Below are 15,812 nucleotides of genomic sequence, written 5' to 3'. Positions count from 1 at the left end.
ATTTTGCTCTTCCTTGTGTCAAAATTTAATGTTCAGCAGCTGAACCTTTTGTCTGTGAACACCTTTCATCTCCTTAGTGATGCTGCTTTCCAGGGTACTGTGATTGTCTCCTCTGCCTGTTGTCACTGCAGAACCCATTTCAGAGCAGCCACCATCTCGGCAAATGTGCATGTCTTTCTCCAGCCTAACCATACCAATGAGATGTAAAAGAGTAAAAGACCAGATGGTCTCTTACCTTTTTATCTTTTTTCTTTCACTTTTCTTTTTCCCTGTTAAAATGAGTGGATATTGATCCATACAAATGTTCTATATAGTGCAGATTTAAACTGTAGGATTCATGGCTACGTGCTTCCATTGAGACTAAAAAAACTAGAATGATTCAAGTGTTAATTAGGTGCAGTGAAAAATCTATGGCTAAATCACTGGACTCAAAATTATATACAAAGGGAAATAAGCTTTCATGTCTGGGGAAATGAGCCAACCTTTAAGTAAATGGGTTGGGAAGAGGCGTTCCTGTTGCACAGGTAATGGTGCAGTAGTTGACTATGTCTTTATTTGTGCAGCTGGTTGTAACTATTGGGAGTGAGCTCTGGTGTGATGGCGTTTCATGGGGAATGCAACATACCGATATAATATGTCTGCAAAGCAGAGATGGGATCAACAGGCATGAATATCGTGAGGAATACATAGGAATTTAAGCCCTTTTGGTTAAAGAGGAGATTGAAAACAGTGGGCAGTTCCCTCATGTCTGTGCGTCTACACTAAACCAGATCTGTAATGTCAGTGTCAAAATATAGTACAATAACAAAAAAAAATCCTTTTGAGGTTTTATTGCTGTTGCTTCTAGTAGTGGGGTGCTGGGTGCATTGAAGAGGATGCCTCCAGACAGTATTTGGAGGACAAGTGCTAAACTACTAAATCTGCCAGATCTGGTTATTCTGAACTGGAGACATTATTGCACTGAAAGTTCAATGCTTCGTTTCTGTGCTTTACTTTCTCGTGGAAGTTTGTCTACGCTGAGAAGAGTACTGCACACCTTATGTGCTTACTGAATGCATGTCAAGAAAATTTCTTCATGTATATAATCATTACTGAGCGTGTGGAGAAGGCGTACAAGGCAACTGCTGAAGCATTTAAAATAACAGCTGGAATCATAAAAAGCAAAAGGCCATGACGCGTTGAATGGTCTTTGTTTTCAGGAAAATCCTCGAGTTATTCCTGTTCTTTTTTCAGTGTGTGAAAGCTGCAGAATTGATTGGAACGTTTGTCAGCCCTAAGGTGTCTCTGAAATTAATCACATCAGCCTTTGGGAAGACACCTAAGCCGTCCTGTATCATGGTTCTAACTGCAGTGATTCGAGGTAGCCCAAAAGAAATCTTACAGCCTCATTTGACTGATCTCGGCAACACGCTCTCACAAGCTGGAGTTTGTCAACGATCTGAAGAGGTAAGGCTGGCTGGGAAACACAGCAGACCAGAGTTTTAGACTGGTGGTTCTCTCAACTTATTTTTTCCCTTGTTCTCCCTAAGTGCTCCCATTCCTATCCCTCCCTTGCACACCTACCCCACCCTATCTCAGGATGTAGTTGTGGACGTGTGTTTGAGAGGAAGCAGACTCTTCCCTGTCCTCCCTGGGCCATGTTGCAGACTCCTGGTCAAATCTGCTGTTCCCAAAACCTTGGCAGCAGTCCATCCTCTCAGCAGATGGGGGTTCAAGTTTGAGAACTGCTATGAAAGGTTTCAGATAATGGGAGGAAAATGAAAAGCTATGACAGGGAGAGAAGAAGCTGTTTAGTATGTCCTGCCTTGGCTGATCCAGAGGCAGAATGTAACCCATGTTTTGAGACACCTTGTGTTTACCAAAGGCAAAACAAGATGATGTATTTCAACCCTCATCAATGAAAATGACCAAAAACTTTTCACAGTCCCTTGTAATTGGCATGTCAGGTTTTCCAAGAACGATTCCCTCTTAATATCATCTTCTTACTGTTTTTGGTTTGTATTATTATTGTTCTCCATTTTAAAAGGAAGGTACTGGTACTCTAACATGTACATTTAGGAGCAGGCTTTGTAAACTGTTGGGCCTAGCTGCTTTTCTTTAAGTGAGAATTTAGAAGGAAGACCTTTATAAATCAGAAATTTGCTCCCAAGCGTACGCTTAAGTAATGTCTGAGCCTGAAGACCGTTTGAATTTTAGCATTTGAAGAATATTCATCAATTGCTGTATAAGAAGGTGAGAAATTCTCTTCATTGTGGAATGGAGATTTTTAACTTCCAGTATTTTTATTTTTTTCACCTTCAACTGCTGGGGTATGGAAATAAATCTGTTAGAGAGACACAAGAAAAATCCCTACAATTTCCCTGACAAGTTAAATACCCGCTTTCATTCCACCAGAAGTTTGTTAGGCCTCTGCTCTTAAGATGACCAAAAAAGGGGCAGTGCTATGCCTGCTCTGACTTTGTCAGCTGCGGGCTTCCCTTAAAAAGAGTCACTCGTGTGTGTGCGGACTGGATCTAGGGTAATTGTCTTTTTGATCCAGCGTCAGATACACATTTGAAGTTCTCGCCTCATTAGGCTTCTTTCCTAATGGAATATGTACCAGCGATGCAGGAATTAACCTTAACCTCCGTGAAGCCTGTGATGATTAGGAGCTCGTACAACTGGAAGCACTATAACCTGGTTGTTCAAGTAACAAGTCTGAAGTACATCTGCAAAATTGCTATGAGGTCGCACGCTTACCACTGCCATTGGCATTAGATGCAGCAGACACATCCATCTGCAGCTGAAGTGTTTGGTGGAATTGTTCTAGCCTTTGTCTTGGAAAGCAACCTATCACTATTTTAACAGCAAGTGCTGCGTAGACACAGTTCAGCCAAGGATTGGCTGTGTCCATGAGATTAATAACATCTACAGCTAAACTGTTCCTAGACTTGATTTATTTTTTGGAGGTAAATTGTATCAGTGGCCCCTTCTGTTTGTTGAATGTAATCTGGCAGCTTCATGGAATATCTGATAAATTTTACAGAAGTTACCGCAAACTACCCGACAACAATATTGACTTCAGCTGGTATCAGCTGAATCAAGATAACGTGCATCAAATGAGATAAATTGGCTGAGATAAAAGCAGATACTCAGGTTTTCTTGGTTTATGTATTTAACTGTTATTGTTCCATTCAAAATAGTCAAACATGGAATAATATTTGAAAGAGTTTTGACAATTATGTTGTTAATTAACTAAGTGCACTTGAGAATGAGAAAGTACCGTCAGTAAGCATTCCAAAATGCTTTGATGTTTTATTCACAGTAGAACAATTGTGTGATTAAGAGCAGGGTCATTTATTTTATTAACAGGACGAGGTAAATACGAACAAATGGTGTGGGAGGAAAATTATGGTGTGGTCTATAAAAAGTAGAATGTAGGTACTCAAAAGAACTCACATGAGATTACCAGTATGTTACCAATTTAGGGAACTACACAGTGCTCACGTTTTATTATTGTCATTTCCCATACCTCTTCTTTAAAGAGAATGTTATATTTTATAACAAAACATAATAAATTTATGCTTTTATTAAAAAACAGGTCTTTTATATGGAGCAGCTGCTTTACTGTGTACAAGCATTGATTGAAGTATGCCAGGAAGACTGCAAAGAAATTAGCTTGCAGCTAATGAAAATTTTGGTGACAATAATGGCAATACCATGTTCTCAGCACCTTAAAGAAAAGGTAAACTATGAGCTGGTTTAATTTTTTTTGTGTTTCTGATTTTTACTATTCATAAAACCCTTGTTCTAGGCAGAACCATAATTAATTGTCTTGCTGTTAGGTTTAAACCACAGAAATCCTGAACCAAGAGCTTATCCACAAAGACTGGTAGAGTTTTAAATGATTTGATGTTGCATCACTTAACTGTACCCTCTGTCCGTCTCCTCATCTTTTGCCATATATATAGTAATATATATATAATATATAGTAGTTACATGTGTAACTTCAAAGTAGCCAGATTCGCTCTGTTAGACTAAAAGAAGCATGAGGGAATACTTGGGTTCTGTGTTTAGTCATTAAACTGTTCTGCAAAGATCTACCCCTATGGCAATATTTAGAAGTCACTGTGAAGGCTGAAAGATCCACGAATGTCAGTCAAAATATTGGTATTTCTGTTTTGCCAGATCACAGCTCAGTTACCAGGTGCTACATCTATTTCCAGACAACAGTTTGAAGCTCTCAGTGTAGTGCCAGATCCTGCAGACCTCAGGGCTGTAATGGAGATTAGCAGCCACAGAAAGAAGGGTCTTGGAGGTTGTTTCTTGGACGGAACTGTAAGAGAAGGTAGTGCTAGGCTAGGATGGGACTAAAGTCAGGACTAAAGCACAGGCAACTGTGGTTTCAGCAGAGCTGCTGGTACTGTTGCACCTTGCAAACATTCTAAGACTAGAACATACACAGATGTTTTTAAGGCAAATATTAGCCTCTGCATAAGTGTTATATGCAGAAATCTGGCTAATACCTGAGTCTGGCTGATGTAACAGGACACGATATTACTCAGGAAAGAAACTTAAGCGTTGGCCTTATTGCTGTATCTTGTAAGGCCTGTTCACTGGCTGAGGATGGTACCAGTGGGGAGTAATGGCTTGTTGTGCATCTCACTGTACATCCTGTATACGATTAACAGCAGAATTAAGTTAGCAGTTGGGTTTACCGTTTGGGATAGCAGAGCCTGGAGAATTACATTTCTTCGTAACTTTGGTTGAAGGCCTATAGAGTATGTTCTGGTTCCATGAAGGGCCCTAGAATTCAGTTTTATTTTGTGGCCGAAAACACCCAGTATGTGTCTGTAGGCTGTAGTTACAATGAGGTGGGCTTTTTTTCTTTTCTTAAGTGTGTTCAGATGAGATTTCAGAATAGATGGCTTGAAGTATGTTACTGGAGCATGGCAAGCTCATAATTGGATGAGGGCTGCTGTTGGCCTAGAAGAACACTTTGTTTGGGTGGATATTAATCGCTGGCTATGGTCTAGGTAAAGTTTTGGGACTAGAGGTGGTGAAGAGTTTGTTCTTGTCACTGGATTGTGCAAAGCCTTGGGCGTGCTGTTGGTGCTATGTGAACTGCACACGATCTTGGGTGGATCTAAGTCACTGGGTTAATGTTGGGTTATATACAGGAGTGCACAAGTGGCCCAGAAAAAACTCAGATTTATTTTCTGACTGTTGAAGAACAATTCAGCTATAGATCAAGAGCAGTATTAGCCTTAAAAAGTTGTAGTTTCATAATCAATTTTTTTATCTTTAGACAAAGATCAGACTGATTTTACAGGAGTTGACATTTTTACCTTCCCATCCAAACCAAAAGTTTAGATGGTGCAGGAATACTTTAAAATCAAGGACTTCTGTAAATGCCCTGATAATAGATGAGCTTTTTTGGTTAAACATTATCTCACCCCCTTATTTCTCTCTTCCTTTTTCTTCCCCAAGCTAAATATCAAATAAATCAGCAAGCCATCCTCATATAGTACAATCGTGACCTATCCAACTTGTCTCTTTTCAAACGTGCACCTTAAAAGCGATGGCTTTTCTACTTCCTCGTCTCCTGCTCCCAGGCACGGTGTTCCAAAGGCCTGGGTAGCATCAGTATTTATGGCCCCACAGCTGACAGGCTGCCCCCGAGAAGGCGCACGCTTAGGAAACTATTCTGAAAGAGGTAAAATAGAACAAAGCTTGAAGCAAATATTGAAAAGACTTTGCAGGTCCAACAGGTACAGCATGAAGATCTGTCTCATGGAGAGCCAGTGTGAGGGTAGGATTTGGGGGGGAGGGGAGGGGTGCTGTTTTGGTTTTGTTTGGGGTTTTTTAAACACTCTCTCCAAGTAAGCCTTTACAGATGGATCTGGTATGTTTTGCAGTATCTTGTCTGTTTAGCCCTGCCATGGTCTATAAAGTCAGCAACGTCCATATGAAACCTTATAAATTCATACTTCTACAAAGAGAGCAGTTTCATGGAGATAAATCCTGATTTTCATATCAGAGAAGTTAATCTCCAAGGTTATTAAAGGTTTAAGATGTTCCTGCAGTTACAGATGATTTTTAAAGTTGACAAGACTTTGGATGAGAATCTTTTTTCTCATTAGCCTTTCTTCCAGAAAGCCAGACAGATAGAGAATCTGGCAACGACATTACATAGTTGCAATGTTTCAAATTTGTCACAAAGACAAATTTTTTTCCCCCAGTTACTGACTGTTCTAAAGCTTGAAAGTGAGCTGTACAATTTGCAGGAGGGAAGCAGTCCCTGTTAAAATAGCTTAAGATCATGTAGAACAAATGTATTACATCAAGCTTTGCAAGATAAATTTGTTGTTTAAAAAGAGGTCTGTATTCGGGATCAAAAGTTTGCGTGTAAATCAAAGTTTGAGTGTAAACATTAATTACTTAGAAATGTGCATTGTAGGACTTCAATTCAGACTTTACTGTAAGGGGACAGAAGATCACAGAGATAGCGGTGACCGCAACTGATGTGACCTGGTGGAGAACACTCAGAGCCTTGCTTGACTTTTGGCCCCTTTGCTTTGTGTTGGTCAGTGTTTCTGGTTGCTTAGGGCTAAGGGAAGAGATCAAGACCACCAGCTGGGCGCTTTGGAATCGTGACGAGGAGTGTGGTTTACAGCCCCAAATAGACTGAAGCCGTATCAGTTGTTAGAGTCTCTTCAGTGTGTATTGAGCTTGTCAGGGATTTAACTGGTGACCGACAGATAAGATTTTGTTTCATTACTAGTGGCCTGTGCTATCTTGGCTCTTCTTTTGGCACACATTGATCATTAGCATGAATATTGTGTATCTTTTTTTTGATGGTGAGACACTTCTTAATGAGAAGATAAGCATCCATCTATTGCCATATTTAGTTTATTCTCTCTTTTTTTTTCCAATTGCACTCTTGAAACTACTTAAAGAGCTTATTTTAAATCACATGTGAACATTGTATTTTTATATCTCTCGTTCAATGGAAAAAAACATCTTGCAGATTGTGGTGGGATTAAAGATGGAACAGTTTCTGTGTTGACACATTCTGTCATGTAAAGTGTTCCAATTCATTTACAGATAAATGAATATTTTACATATAAGTTATTCTGAGTTGTTTTGGCTGGCTGGTAGAATGCTTCCCAGAAAGGAGAAATCTGTTGTGCCTGAGGCAGGCAAACCTCCTTAAGAGTAACCTTTGTCCTTAGCAAATCCTAATTTGTTTATTTTTTTCTAAAAGCCTCGTTTATTTCTTCCACATCTGGTACTTCCATAATAACATCTTTGTCTGGCAAGTGAATAGTCTGTAGAATTCTGAAGGTCTTGATGTGTTTCAGCTAACTTGTGCGGTTGAGTTAGCTTAAAAATATGACTACAATTTGTAGTTGTACTGAAGTGCTCAGAGTCGGGTGATGTCGCTCACAGCGCTACAGTGCAGCTTTCCCTGCTGGCACTGGCCATGCGGACTGCAGGCGTTATTTCTCGGGGGGTTCTAACAGGCTCTTGCTCCCCATTCTTGATCCCCTGTCCACTGAGATCACAAAGAGTATAGATGCTGCTGTCAGCATGCTTTTAATCTCCTCCTTGGAGGAGTTTTGTACCTCTGGTAGGAGTCTTCAGGAACTGGAAAAGCACATTTTCTTTTGCTTTGGAATACATCTGCTACCAGGGATTAAGAAAACCTATGTGCTTCCTTGCCAAGCATGGTCATGTCTGGAATTCATTTAATAGTTCTCTTTACATGTTTCATTTGCCTGTCTCATAGAATTGTCTAAATGTAAATACCAATGCAGTATTTCAAATGTAACAGTGAACTTTGTACTTCTAAGCAATGGAAGTTCAGAATTTCAAAATGAACTTGCCCAGACACTGTAAAGAGAGAGCATCTCATCTTGGGTGCCTTCTGTTCCTAGAGTATAACAGTGAGTTTTTAAAGTTGTTGGTCTGGCAGTTTTTCTAACAGTTTCAGTTGAGACAAAGTGTCCTGTCTCTGTTTAACAGGTAGAGGAGACAATGTCTTCATTAGCTGAAGTGCAGCGCTTGGATAGTTTTCTTTACCTCTACAAACAGCACATAATTCAGCTTATGGAATGGGTTTCGGTATCCTGTGATTGTTGGACGTGCTATTCTCCAGAAATATTACAGTTAGATGTCATCGCAACTCATTCAGGTATGACCAACCTAGTAGTTCTAAACAAAAAAAGTTGTAATCTCCGTAACCTGCAGAAACATTGTGTGTTATAAAGAATAGTGTAATATTCAGAAGCTTCACAAGAATGTGATGGAAAGCAGAACCAAAAATGTTGAAGCAGCTCAAATTCCAAAAGACTCCTTGGCTGCAGGGTGCGTACTAAAAGCACTGATGTAGAAGTACACTGTTGGCTAAGTTAGATAGGTAAGGATTATACAGAAATGAACTGGTGTAGCTGATGTGTCCAAAAGCCTACCTATTTTGTCCATCTATTCACTAGTCTTCTAAAAGATGTTATTGTTCTGCACAAACATTTCCTCACTTAGGTTCTATGCATTGCTCTGTGTGTGTAAATTAGTGAAACACTTTGGATACGTTTCACCTGGCTTCAGATCTGCACAGCAAACATTGCTCTGACACAGCTCCCTAGACTGCATCTGCACAAGGGACACTGTGCAGGCAGTTCTTTTTACCCAGACACCCATTTTAAGATGATTAAAATGGCAAGTCCTGCTTATTTGGATTTTTCTCACAGTTAGTAAGAAGGGGATGTAGGCAGCTACTTCAGCTACAGGTGAAGCATTACTGTTGCTCCTGCAGATAGTTACGTGTGGACAGGTACGTTTTTAAGGGACTGCGTCTTCTGCATTTAATCCTTGAATCTCAAAAAAAGCCTCAACAAACCTATGTGAAGCACCCGCTTGCTGGTTTGTGCAGCAAGCAGCATCAATACTTCTTCTGTTTTTCATCCATGGAAAGAACAAAAAGTTTTTTCAGTGCAAGATCTGAGGGGCCCAACTTTTCTGTGTATTTGTGCTCCCATTTCCGTGACTGAGGGACTTCTAGACAGTTGTCTCTGTTTTCCTTAATGCTAAATAAATCATCAAATGTCTTGGCAAAAATTCTGGCTTGCACCCAGCACTGGTAGTATGCTATTGTCTGTGTTTTCTGTCTGACACAGCAGCTCCTAGAGCTATTTTTTTCTTTCTTTTCATTCCCACATGTAATGTTTTTAATCGATGGAGTCAGGTTTACTCATTTCAAATGTCTCAGTTTCCACTCTTTTTCAGGACTGAAATAGCAATGTAGTTTAGTTTGTTTATTTTCCATCTCCTGAGTTTGCTGTTACCAGTTTGATATAATGGTAGTATCTTTTCAATATCTCAACTCACATGAAGCAATGTGTTTTGAATAAACGCTGTGAAAATAAAGACCGATTTGTTAGCACAGAAATTTAACAAACTGCAGTTCAACACCCTGTATTGCTTCAGTCTAGACAGTGAAGATTTGGGGATTTCAATTATTATTTTAAACATTAATTTTCCAAATATTATTAAATGCCATTTAACTTGTTTTGGGGTCTTGCAAACTTCCATCTGTCCATCCCATGTGTGAGGAATATTCTTGTCATCAGCAGTGCCAGTGCTGTGTCTCCTGGGAGGATTTTCTGAATGACTGGAGTTGAATGGAATGTGCATCACGAGGATGCAAAGCTGAAGAAGTTCCTACTGGAAAGTAGTTTATTGCAAACAGAGCAGAAGGAGCATTCTGCAGCAGGAAGCTTGCAGAACAAAGCATGTGTATAGTCTATATGTATTCTTCCTCTTTAAAACCATGCAGATATTGATCGTTAGCAAGGAGGAAGGCACAAACTTCCTTCTGTTTTGGAAAATAATTTCTTTAAATGTTGAGTAACAGCTTGGGGAAGGGTTGTTTGTTTCTTCAGAGGTGAAAACAATTTGTCATAGGGTGTGTAAATGTTAACAAACTAGAGAATGAATTTGGCAAGTATTTTTATTTCAAATAGCTTCTGAAATTCACCGTGTTTTACAGTCTCTTGTAAAATGCGAATAAGCGTTATTTAAACATGGAGAAAGAATACTGCTGCAATAATTCTATTATACAAGTTTTGAGGCTAACCCTTTCCAACATGGCCTTTCCTGTGCCTCTGGGAGTCATGAAAATCTTTCCTTGAATGCTGCCTGTGGAAAATCTTGGAAGAAATAAACAGCATAGTTAGTGCTGCTGTTTGGAGTGATGTCATGGTCATACCAGATTCAGTCTGATTGTTCATTAAGTTCAGTAAAACCAAAACTGTGGGCATAGCCTCAAGCTTTCAGAGCTACATAGTGAACAGCATTAATGCCCCCTCAAAATGCATTAGTCCCCCCAAATTGTCATCTTGTACTGGTGGTCCCAGCAACTAGCAGATGTCATTGATAGGTCTATGCTATATAATGCGATGTAGCACAGCCATACCGAGGCTGGTTTAATGAGATGTGGGGTAAAACGATCTTCAGGGAGCACCATGGCTGGGGCTGGGGGTACCTGAGCCCATGGAGTCAGCTCGGGTATTTGTGCACTGCCTAATACGATGTAACACGGATACATCAACAGCTGCCAAGCGAGAGTGGAAAGTTAAGTACCGTTTTAATACCAGGCATGTTACAAATTTTAATGCACTCACATATTACACATCTAAATAGAACTCATTAGTACTCTGAAATAAGTCTTACGTGTTTATTTCCTAGGTGCTGTCATAGGTGAAGCTCTAAATAACTTTATTCTCATCCTTAAGACGTGTCTTCAGCCAAACAAAGATCCCCAGATGCGGTTAAAACTTTTTGCTGTTTTATCACAGTTGCTCCAGAAAGCGAATGAAACTGTCAATTCTCGGGGGTAAGTGGAGTTCTCATTTCACCCAGCTGCTTGAACACTGCAGTGGCATTACAAAGTAATGACCGTGGTAGTGATTTAACCCCTGTAAGTGTCAATGTCAGTATGTCTGGAAGAAAAAAGACTTTCCCACCATCTTCTGTGGTGTGTTTTTCTTGCTGTATTTTTAATGATACTTAGAAGGGCAGAGTGCAATAATTTTAAAAAATACATAAATAAATTGAAGTCTGGAATTGCTCCACTGTAGTCTTCCTACCTCTGCCACTATGGAGAATTAAAGTGGATGTCATGTACATCTGGGTATTTTTCAAAAAATAAAGAGCTGTAGTTGAGAAGAATACCTGTTTGAAAGCTAAAATGGGGATTCTTAGGATAGAAATAGGGTTAGATTTTTTTTTTTTCTCTCGCAGCCTTAAACATTGCCTGTATTCATTGTAAGGAAACGATAAAACACCCCCAAAACGGGCAATTTAAGATGCCCATGATATAGTGTGTTTAAAAAGCATTAAGCTGCACATTTGATAAGAAATTATTATTACTGTCACTGACTGAAGAAGGAAGTCTCCTGTTGCTTGGCGCTATTTATGCACTGCAAGTGCAATCTAACTGTAATTTACAGTGCTTGTAAAACCCCTCCATTTATAACACTGCCAGCAGTGGGGCTCTTGTCATTATTAATTTAGCCTTGCTAGTAGCGGAAACGCTTCTGCAAAGTTGTCATGAATACGTGAACCATGTGTGCTCTGCTCTTCCCAGTGCCTGCTGCAGTTAGCACATTAATATATTCTGATTCCTATTTTTTTAATTTTTAACTCTTTAAAAACAACCAAAAAGCAATCACAAGAAGCAATCTTCCTAAAAGTACTTTGATAGCAATGGTCATTTATATCTGAAAGTTTTTTCATGTTTCTGATGAGCAAATTGGCACACAATTGGTATTCCACTGTATCTGACATTCATTCGTGTTTCATGAGGCCATGCTAGTATGAATGTAGATGTATTTTTACCATTTTTAGAAATATTTTATATTCGTGGCCTCTGTCCTATAATGGGGAAGGAGGAGGAACTGTGGTGTTCCCATTCAGCGGAGGATTCCAGGTAAGCTGAAGAATCCCTGCAAACACATCTGGTAGGTTTTGAGCTAGTGGGCTCAAGGTGGAATATTGAATCTGTCCTTTTCAGCCAAAAGCTTTTGTGCCAAGCGTGGTGTTAACTGTTTCCGTGTTTTCAGGATCTGGTGTTAAAAGCCCTGCTCATATGAAAAATCTCTTTGTAGTCAATGGATTGTATCTTCAGTTATCTGGTCTCCTGCTCTTCCTCCTCAGAAAAGGCATTACAGATTACAGCAGAATAGAATTGGAAGCACTGAGTTAAATTCTGTGTTCTGCCTCTCATTGTGATTTACAGAAAATCATTTGGGCTGCATCTAAGCAGTGTGACAGGTGCATTAAATGGCACACTAGAGAGTTCTGACCGCAGTGTTCCTGACTAGGGTGGCTAGGAGGTAGGACGGACTTCTCGATTAATGCACAGCCTCATTCATTTGTTGTTTCTCACCTGCACAGTAGAATTGGTGGCACTTCTCTATCTGAAAGTCTCTGAAGTGCCCAGGCAAGTATGTTAGGGTAGGTCATGTAGGTACTGCTGGTAGAAAGAGATGATCAGTGCATGACCATGCAGAGAACATCATCAGAGTAAACTTTTTTTTTTTTGCAAATAGTCAAAGTCAATAGGATGAATAATAAAATCTTTCATCTGCAACACAGTCATTTGTATAAATAATGGGACCAAAGAGGGGAAAAAGAAAACCAACCCAATGAGCTGCCAGCCTCATTAGGATTCCCAGGAAAGGGAAATTATCACTGTGGGAAAAACAAAAGAATATATTTCAAAGTAATAATCTCAGCACCTGTATGGCGCATCACACCAGCTCTCCACAGAGAGCAGTGATGTTTCGCTCAGGGCAGGGTGAGTGACTGGCCTTTTGTCAAGATGAGCCACATCCAGGGAGGTTAATAGACCTGTTGTTGTGAAGAACAACTCCTGGCTAAGGATGGCCCAGCCTCACTCGTAGTGAGGCGGTCTGTCCTCTGAGAACAAGAGAGATGTAATCAATGTTACCGGTAGGTTTATCTTCAGAAAGTAAAAAGCAGTAGAGGGAGCTAAATGACTCATTCCAGTCTTGATCCTACTTACCTTTGTCACAGCAAATGCTTTAATGTAGGAAGTAATGACTAAAGCTTTTGTATTAGAAGAGTTGTTCGCAAAACATTTTGGGAGGTTGATTTATAAAAGCAAATCTGATCTTGTTGTGCAGCAGTGCCATAAAAGCAGAAAAGGAGCCAATCCAGGAAAAAAGTATGAAAAATAATTAATGTGGAATGATAGTTTAAGTATGTAAGTCCAATGTTAATATAAACAGAAGCTCTGCTTTTATATCTGCGTAAGAACTGGGTATTATTGTATGCAGAGATTGCGTTTTAGTTACTTCATACCCAGTTGAGAACAAAGCGTCAACTCTGAAAATAGGAATAACACAGACAGGGTACGTCCTTTCATGGAAATAACACCTATTTAGAATTAAGTTACACAGATTTACTACAGTAAGATCTGAAAATGGAAAGAGGGAGAATTTAGTTGCATCAGCAACAACAAAAAATACACCTTACTGGTAATGAGAGCTCATGTAGTGAAGTGGTAGTAAGTTCTGGTTATGCATTCACTGCTGGCAGTAATTTGTTTAACTCCTTAAAAACATTCTAACAGTTTGGATTGGAAGCCTTTCAGCTGTTATGCTAAACACAGTTGTGTGGTCATCTAATTTCGTTTGCATCTGACATGATCGAGTCAGATAATTGCTTTACTGAGACTGTTTCAAGGCTCTAGAACGAACACTCACAAATAGCACATGGGCAACATAATGCTGATGGAGTTTACTTTTCCAGTTTGGCAGATTGGTTTTTCTTTGCAGTTTAACAAAAGGTTTTATTAAAACCAGAAGCAGCTACTGGTCAGGTAGCACATTTGCACAGGGAGCACAAAGCTTTTTTGAGCTTTGGAGCTGAAAAGAAATTTGGAATGATGGTGATCATTAGTTATAATTTGTTCCCAGCAACTTTTTGAACAGAAAATTACTAATTCTCAAAAATGTGTATAAAATAATAAATCTAAAGGTTTCTGACATTTATACGCATCTAACGGGACATCAGATTTCTTGTTATTCCTGAATCTTAAGTGCCATCTGCTGGGCAGGGAGCAAGGATGGATCTGTGACCTGTCAGACACCGAGCGCTCTCTCCCGCAGCCAAGGGGCTGAGCAGCAGCCGGGTGCATCTATTTTCATCGTGTTGAAGATGGAGGTTTTCAGGCTGGGCTGTGCGGTACGAAGTTAAGGCCTGGCAGGCTGCTCCCGCGGCAGTCACACCTGGGTGACACCATCTAACCGCAGCGGGTAAAGGGGACTTACAGGAAAGAAAATACATTTCTTACTACATCGAGACAATATTATTATGGGATTTTTTTGTTGCTGAATTATCATTGCTGGATGATTTTCTTTTGCTGTTGTGGGGATTTTTTGGAAAGTCCTTAATGATAGTTGTTTGTTGTGAACATCTACCTGTTCTGTTCCTCCTGTGGCTTGGCACACCTCTGTAGGAGCCACTTGTTCACCCTCAAAATGCAGAACTCCTAGAAAAGTCACAGCAGCTTCTTCCCTTTCTGCCAAGCTCCAGGTGGTGATGAGCTGTTTTGTACTCAGGTGGCTGCAGTCCAGGTCTGCAGGGAGTTTGACTGGAGTAGGACACAAGTCAAGGTAGATGTAGCCTGTTCTTTGTCAGCATCTGTTTTGCATCCTGACAGCTGCTTTTTAAGGCAGAGAGGCACAGTGAATAACCTGAGCCATAGGTATCTGCCCACAGCCAGACACACGTCTCTTTGATGCAGCAAAGTCCTGTTTTTTAACTCATGTAAGATCTGTATCTTTTTCTCTTAACTTAAAATTGAGCTGGAGTTAAATGGGTGTGAGGGAATACTACGCGTTGCAATTGCTGACTCTCACAGCAACTATTAGCATTATAATACCCTTTCAATAGAGGAGGAGGAAGAAGCATCAGCAAAAATATCACAAATTTGTCCATTTATAATAAAAATAAGCTAGTATTGGGAGTGGCACCATCAGAAAAGCCTACTGACCTCTCATCCTTGAGTGAGATGAGTTTCTCAGCCAAGGGAGGGCTGAAGGATTCTGTGTAGGCTCCCTGAAGTCTGCGTCAGTACTTCAGTCTCATCAATAGCGTTCATGTTTTTCACGTGATAAATACTTGTCACTGGACAGTCTCAAAGGACCTTACAAATATTACTGGATCCTCTCAGCTTTCCTGTGGGGTGTTATCGCCACTCCACAGACGGAGAAAATGAGAGAAGGTAAATAGTTTACCAAGATAACGCAGTGAGTCATGGGCATCGTCTGAAGTGGGAGAAAGTCTAGCCTCCCCTTTTCATGAATGTTCGGTATTTGTTTAAATATTATCTAGAAAAACTAAGTTATGAAAAGCTTATCACATACAGGATAATCACACTGGGTTATAAGATTTTTTTCTTTTTTACAGGATCTTTTCCCTTTTCTGCCTATGTTTCTATGACAGAAAAATTCTCTTTACAACCTGTCAGTCTCCATATCATTTTCTCATGAAAGACATTTTGCTTTCTTATTTTTGGCTGCAGGCTGTTCCCCAGCTACCTTGAGACTGTGATAAAAGACATACTGGCTCCTAATCTGCAGTGGCATGCTGGAAGAACAGCAGCTGCCATCCGCACTACAGCTGTATCATGCCTTTGGGCTCTCATTCACTGTGAAATGCTTTCACCAGAAGAGGTAAATCTCTTTTTCTCATCAAATGTACTTTAAAATCTTAGGTAGGAAGACAAAATAAATGCGGGG

The 15,812-nt window shown here is 40.0% G+C and overlaps 1 protein-coding gene across 1 annotated transcript in view; it reads left to right on the top strand.

Annotated features, from left to right (window-relative positions):
* Window positions 1–15,812, top strand: part of HEATR2 (HEAT repeat containing 2) — a 26,977-nt gene that overhangs the window by 7,418 nt on the left and 3,747 nt on the right. The window contains exons 6-10 of the mRNA XM_010136607.1: window positions 1,234–1,446; window positions 3,581–3,724; window positions 8,008–8,176; window positions 10,729–10,876; window positions 15,596–15,746. Coding sequence (XP_010134909.1) covers window positions 1,234–1,446; window positions 3,581–3,724; window positions 8,008–8,176; window positions 10,729–10,876; window positions 15,596–15,746 — 825 coding nt within the window. The remainder of the gene's footprint in view (window positions 1–1,233; window positions 1,447–3,580; window positions 3,725–8,007; window positions 8,177–10,728; window positions 10,877–15,595; window positions 15,747–15,812) is intronic.

Source organism: Buceros rhinoceros, unplaced genomic scaffold, assembly GCF_000710305.1.
Source record: "Buceros rhinoceros silvestris isolate BGI_N320 unplaced genomic scaffold, ASM71030v1 scaffold45405, whole genome shotgun sequence".
In the NCBI taxonomy this organism is placed as follows: Eukaryota; Metazoa; Chordata; class Aves; order Bucerotiformes; family Bucerotidae; genus Buceros; species Buceros rhinoceros.
The sequence above is the reverse complement of the archived record's forward strand: the minus strand, read 5'-3'. Positions and strand labels throughout refer to the sequence as shown.